Source organism: Phalacrocorax aristotelis, chromosome Z, assembly GCF_949628215.1.
Source record: "Phalacrocorax aristotelis chromosome Z, bGulAri2.1, whole genome shotgun sequence".
Taxonomy (NCBI): domain Eukaryota; kingdom Metazoa; phylum Chordata; class Aves; order Suliformes; family Phalacrocoracidae; genus Phalacrocorax; species Phalacrocorax aristotelis.
Window position 1 is genome coordinate 27,292,294 of NC_134311.1, and position 6,965 is coordinate 27,299,258.

The 6,965-nt window shown below is 47.8% G+C and overlaps 1 protein-coding gene across 1 annotated transcript; it reads left to right on the forward strand.

Moving 5' to 3' along the window:
* Nucleotides 1-257: 257 nt before the first annotated feature.
* TMEM271 (transmembrane protein 271) lies at nucleotides 258-2,601 on the forward strand. Its single transcript, XM_075078785.1, has one exon. The coding sequence runs from the start codon at nucleotides 434-436 to the stop codon at nucleotides 1,514-1,516; it is 1,083 nt and encodes a 360-aa protein (XP_074934886.1). The 5' UTR covers nucleotides 258-433; the 3' UTR covers nucleotides 1,517-2,601.
* Nucleotides 2,602-6,965: the final 4,364 nt, after the last annotated feature.

A 6,965-nucleotide genomic window follows, 5' to 3' on the forward strand; every position in this document is an offset into this window, starting at 1 on the left:
CCCCCGTGCCAGGTGGGGGGAGCGCGGCGAGGCCGGCCTCGCCGCCCAAGGGCCAAGGAGGGCCGAGTTGGGGGTCCCTCCCGCCAACCGCGGGGGGCCGGCGGGCCGCCCCCCCGTCCCCCCGCCCGCCGCGGCTTCCATCCATAATTAATCGCCTCCCCGCAGCCGCCGCGATAAGAGAGGGCGGGCGGGGACGAGGAGGCGGCGGCGGCCGGGAGGCGGGGGGGGGAGCGTGTGCGCTCGCCGCGCCCGGCTCACTGCGGCCGGCGGCTGCCTGCCGTGCGGAGCGGAGGGGAGGCCAGCCGCCCCGTCGGGGAGCGCCGCGCTCGCATGGCCGCGCCGCGCCGCGCCGCCGCCGCCGCGGGGCCGGGGGGGGCCGCGGGAGGAGGATGAGGCGGGCGGCGGGGCGGCGGCGGCGGCGGCGGCGCGGAGGATGAAGTGGAGCGTGCGGGGAGCCTGCGCCGCGCTCTCCAGCTGCCTCCTGCTCGCCTGCGCCCTCAGCGCCGCCGCCGTGGGCCTCAAGTGCTTCTCGCTGGGCTCCGAGCTCAAGGGCGAGCCCTTCCGCCTGGGCACCGCCGCCGGCGCCTTCTACTCGGGGCTGCTGCTGGCTGCCGGCCTCTCGCTGCTCGCCGCTGCGCTGCTCTGCTGCCGCCCGCCCGACGAGGCGCCCGCGGCGCCGGCTCTGGCCCCGGCCCCGGCCTCGGCCCTGGCCCCGGCCGGGGACCCGGACCCGGCGGGCGGCGGCCCCGGCGCGGGGGAGGCGGCGGCCGCGCCGTCGGGGCCGGTGGAGAAGACGCCGCCCGGGGGGCGGCAGAACTTCCTGCTGCTGGGGGTGCTGGTGTTCATGCTGGGCGTGCTGAGCGCCTTCGCCGGCGCCGTCATCGACGGCGACACCGTGTCGCTGGTGGAGAGGAAGTACTCGCACTACTGCCTACTGCAGCCCGGCGGCGCGGCCCGCCCGCGGAGCGGCCCCGCGGCCCCCGACGGCTCCGCCGCGGCGCTCCGCTGCCAGAAGCTGCGGGACTACCAGCGCGGCTTGGTGCTCTCCACCGTCTTCAACGCGTTGGAGTGCCTCCTGGGCCTGCTCAACCTGCTCCTCGTCAAGAACTACAAGGCCTCGCAGCAGCGCGGGCGGCGGCGGCGGCGGAGGCGAGCGGCCCCGGCGGCGGCGGCGGCAGCGGGCGGGAGGCGGCGGCGGCGGCGGGGCGGCGGCGGCGGGCGACGGGCGCCGCGCCACAGCCAGGGCTCCCTCTTCTCCGGTGGCGAGCCCGAGCTCAGCCCCGGGGATTGCCCCTTCCAGGCCGTCTCCTACATCAACGTGGGCGTCTTCCACGTCTTCGACGAGGCCGGCGTGGAGGTGCACTGCGGCGGGCATCCCTCCGTCGAGCTGCCCGGCTACTCGCCAATGGACCCCGAGCTCAATGCCTCCTACCCCTACTGCTACCCGCTGCCCAGCGAGCAGCCCCCAGCCTACGAGGAGATCTACCCCGGGGAGCCCTGCGCTCACGGGACCTAGCGCCGACCGCCGGGGGGGCGCCTGGCTCCCCGCTCGGCCCCCGGCTCGCCGGGACAGCGGGACGGGGACCGGCGGCTGGAGCGGAACCGGCCGCCGGAGCGGGAGCGGGACCGGCAGCGCCTGGCGGCCGCGGGGCTCGGGAACAGCCCTCGGACCACCGGTGGGATGGCCCCGCAGCCGCCGGCCGCGGGCAGGGTGCCGCCGTGCCTCTGGCTCTGCGGAAGCTTCTCGTCCCTCCCTCCCTACCTCCTTTCCTGCTTTCCCCTTCCTTCCCTCCCTTCCCTCTCTCACACCGACCCTCCGTCCGTCTGTCCGTCCCTCCGCCGGCGGCTGAAATTTCCAAAGGCTGCGCAAGAAACGCCTAAGGGTTGGTTCCTCCCGCCGCCTTTCCTTCGTAGCCAAGTTTAGTTCCCTTCAAGTGATTCATCAGTCTCCAGCTTTAGCAGTCCAGAGTTACCCATTTATGATAACCAGCCAGTGTAAGGAAAAGGTCTCATGAAGCTTCTTTACCTCTCAAAAGAGCTAAATTTCTAAACAACGCAGAGACATTTGTGTCACGTTTACTAGAGGTGTTATTGGGGATCTTTAACGTTTACACTACTCCTTGGGAGAATTGAGTTGTTTTAAGATTTAGTGAGTTAAAACATTCGTTGGTCTTGTAAGATGCACATTGAGAAAAACCTGCACTTTGAAAAAGAAACAGGAAAAAAAAATCAACAACGTTTTTGTACACTAACGTGCCTGCTTTTGTTGATAACTTCTTACTGTAAAAGCTTTCAGAAGTCTATAGTGAAAATGTTTGGTAAATTCACTGCAGTTTAAAATTGATTAGTTCCTTTACTAAAACAACTGAGATGTTGCTAGGATATGGCAGTTAAAAGGAAGTCCAAATGTCATACACATTCCTTTTTGTAAACAGGTTCTGTGTTTTTAATGCAAGGCAGGATTTCTTTTTGTTTTACACAGGTGAAGGGTTTAATTCTATTTTGTACAACTTCATGGTTTACCTTGTAAAGAGTTCCGTTTTACCTGTTACAATTCATCAATCTGGTAAGCTTGAATATTAAAGTTTTATTTGAAATATATATCTATTGTAAAACAGCCTTAACTGGTGCGGTGGTCACAGTTTTAAAGGAGAAAAAAAAAAGAAGATAAACCATCTTGGAAGACATCTTCCAAATGTGTTTTCAAAACAGTATTTATACTCCTATTACAAAGTAAGATTTTTCTTTTTTGTTAAAAAACCACAAAAAAGAGGCCACTTTAATTCCTGAAGGGGGGAGGGAAGAAATAATGGGATTGTATGCTGTTAAATCTTTCTGAACTTAGAGGTATTAAAAAGGCTTTCTGCAAAGAGAAAAACTGCTGAATCCTCCTTTTGGATTCTGCTGTGGAATGCCAGTACCAGATAGTGTAAGAAAGTGCTAATTAAAGAGAAGCAGGTATGGCATATTTTATTACATCATTTGAGAACAGATAAAGGGTTAATTTCATGTTGCACAAAGAACCAAAAAGCAACTCTTCAGACTGCATTTGGTTCAGTACCCCCTCCCCCAGTTATGGTATACTGAAATGAAATATTACAAAATAACCTTTCTGTTAATCCTGTGGTTGGAGCCTGCTGCATAATGCCAGTGTATCAGCTACCCAGAGAGAGAGAGAGAGAGAGAGAGAGAGAGACTTAAGGGAGTGCAAAGTTACAGTGCATTTCTGTGGTTGATGGAAAATTATTTTTGAATTTTTAGCTGCAGAGAGGCTGACGTAATTTACAGCCTTAGAATTGGAGAGAGAAGATTTTAGCCTAAAAATACTCAAATCTCTCTGCACTGTTTTGTTTTCTAAAGTGTTTTGACTTGCACACTTTGTATAATCTAAAATGCAGAATGCCTTAGAAGTCTTAAAATTGCAAACTGATGTCTGTGAAGCTCACAATTAAAGCTCTAATCTAGAGAATACAGTTAAAAGCAGCAGTTGCCAATTTGCCAAGTAGTTCTAAATAGCAGAAATTTAAATTACAGCTCTTTTTGGCCAGCAGATTTCATTGTGTGGAACGCCAGCCTAAAACATATGCCCTAGCTAAGTCCCATTTTAGTACTGAAGATTGCTTTTATGCTGGCTCTCTGCAGATGCACCTCCTTAACCCCTTACGGGGAAATGACTGGGAAGTCCTGTAGTCTTTACCTATTATACTCATTTAGGCACAGAACCAAACCCAGAACATACTGTATTGCTCATACAACTGAAATTTTGCGAAATGAGTAACTAAAGCAAGGAGGCAAATCCTTATGTAGGTCTCCAATCGGATGAGTTTATGAGACTGCATAGTACCCTGTACAGAATTAAATGGGAACTGCTAGGCTGCAGGGTGATTTTGGAAAACAGACCAGCTAGGTGCCTAATACAGACACAGAAGTGTAATAGCAGTTGTTGGCTTTTAAAAAAATTGGCTATATACATTATAGTTCATGCAAGTTATATCTTAGTTTTACTTAAGGAATTGATTTGTGACATAAAAAGATGGTATTTTACTTAAGATAACTATTTTAGGAATTACGAACTAGACAATTCTGAAACTCCAGATGTTCCAAAGATCAGTGCTCAGGGAAATAAATGGAAAGTCAAGAAAGCTACCTATTATACTCAATTGTTTAAATGTAAACAATTTTAAACTATGAATTTTTAAGATTGTTAAATTCATAACTTTTTTTTTTGTGTGTGTGTATGTGTACATGCGTGTGTAAGTGTGTTTGTGTTTTATTTAAGTCTGTTCAGAATGCCATTGAATTAGGATATTTATTTGTGGCTCAGTTTTAGTTCCCAAATTTCTGCTTTTCTTCATTTGGGCTTTTATCCCCTGTAATAGTTTAATTTATTGGTGGACAGATTGCCAGATAATGTCCAAGTCGGAATCCCACAGAAGCCAGTAGGCGTCATTTCATTGACTTCAGTGGGTCTGGGCACAAATGATATGTAACACCTACTCTAAATAATCTTTAAAGTAATATTGATCTTCTGGCATGACAGGATGCAGCAGTGGCATATTATTTCTCAGTTATTTATTATCTGTATGGACAGCAGTAGTAAGAGAGGTCACCTACGGTATCATATATGTTTTTTTAAAAAGAGGAAAAAAATTGGCAGGCAAATTGACCAAACAAGCCATGTTTTCTTAAAGATGGTATACAGGTGTTTCAGGTATCTGGTGACTAACTTTTCTGATAAAACACCACACGTATTTATTTCTCAGTGAGAAGAAACTTATAAGTACAGGATACAAGATGAAGCTTCACAAGCATGATTGCAGTATTGTGAAGCCATTTTTAGTAAATCTGAATCATCACTCTATCTTCTGAGCAATAATGTTAGAGTGTATAAACTGTACTGTGCCGAAATTGAAAATAGGCTGGTGTGGGAAGCATTGGAGCGTAGGTTAATTACCTGAGAGGACTCATACTGTCCTTCTATCTTCCATTCCCTGTCACATGATTGTTGAGGTGAATGCAAGCCTGATCGATTCATGTCACTGGAGGATGTTAACTGCAAGGCTTTTTGCCTTAAGTAGCAAAACCACTGAGAATGGAAGAGAAACATTGTGCATGTGCTATCAGATCTCCATTTTGCTTAGCTGAAGTAATGACAAGACTGCATTTTGCCCCATGGCTTGTTGCTTTAATTTGCTCACAGCTTTACTCGCGTCTGTTCAAAGGGAGGGAGGAATAGACATAATACTGCTGTTTTGGTCACAGTGGAGTACTGATTTGGTAGCAGGCTGCTCCCAGCTTTCCTGTCCCTTTTGCAGGTAATAGTAGCTAGTCAAGGGATGCAACAGTGGAAAATCAAGTGTGCTGTCTTTGATGCGACAGGATTTGCCTTCATGTGGAAAAAATGTATTCCCACCAGCCTATTAGCAATTCACATGAATTATTTTCACACTCCAACATCCTTGCTTAAATCTGTTACTTATACTTTGCATTGTAATTGACAGACAGAATATACGTGAATCTAAAAACAGGAAAAAATTATGTTAGAGGGTAATTGTATTAAAGTAGTACAGATTTTACTCAAAAGTTTGATTTCACTGTAGGATATCTTTGGTTCACCAAAAAGTGCTATGGTGGCTGGTATAACTTAGATATATTTCAGACATACTGTTTAATCATCAGAAAAGGTTTCTGAATGTTCACATGAGAACGGCAATCTGTTTCTGCTTTTGGACATAGTACATATGAAAACCTTTTCTTCATTTTGCCATTTAATCCAAGATTGATCCTCAAGAAAATGTCAGTAATTGATCTTGTAATTTTAGGATCAATAAAATACGTTTTAAAGCACAGCATATCCTATAAGAAAAGCCTAATGCTCTTCATTTAATATGCTTCATTGTCTTAGATGGATGTCTAATATTACAACTGAAACTAGGGATTTAATTACCACTTTCATTACGAAAGCATGTTTTTCAGGGGCTTAGAACTTGTACAAGTGGAACCCTGACATAAAAGTTCAGGTTTTACCATGAAGTCAAGTCTGTTTCCATAAGTTAAATATTTCTCAGTTACAGGAGGTTCTGATATTTTAGATAAATTTCACTGGTAAAAATCTAGAACTGTTAATTTCGTATCATGGCACTCTTTAAGTGTGCTGAAGTTACCTCTCCTTAATACAGGCTCATATTTCCAATTAAAATGCGTAAGGGTGAGTAAGATTGAATTCCTCATGGTCACTGTCCGGTTTTTAAATTTCTTAATTATCTCTCAGTACTTAATGGCTTGTGACTAGTGCTTAGTATATGTTCCAGAATCAGTAATAGCTGATCTAATTACAGTTTAGCAGATAAAAGATGGTCCCTAGGAAGCCCACAGGCTAATGTAATGCTGGGGGAAAATCTTCAAATATATGTTGCAACAATTACATGTACTGCACATCCTGCCCAAAAGGAGGCACTGCCCAAAAAAAGCAACTAGAAGAAATCTGAGAGTTTAGGTTAGGTGCAGGTGATTTGTATGTTCTTTCTATTACAATATCCGTTCTGAAACTCTTCCCCTGCATAGCTTTCTAAGAGTGAAATCCACAAATTGGTGTTCTCAAAATTCCATTCAAATAACTGCCTCGCTTTCCACTAGCCAACTGTGCTATGTACTTTCCACCCAATGTTCAGGCACTTGGTGAAGTTCTGCTGAAGTTTATGGGTGTGTCACCCTGAAGACGTCCAGTCATCGTAAACAATCTGAGACTGAAGACCAAGTCATTTAAGAAGCCACAAGACTCTTTTAAGAAGAGTGTATTTTCCTTTACAGAGGAAAAAATCCTGATGTCCTCTTTCAGTCCTTCTTCAGACCCAGCTGCCTTAAACTTCAGTCAGCTTACCCTGAGGCAGGAGTGGAGCTGACATTGCAGACTGCTACTCCTTGTCTTGTTGAGTTTTAGATATCTGGAAGACCTCCATAAGCTT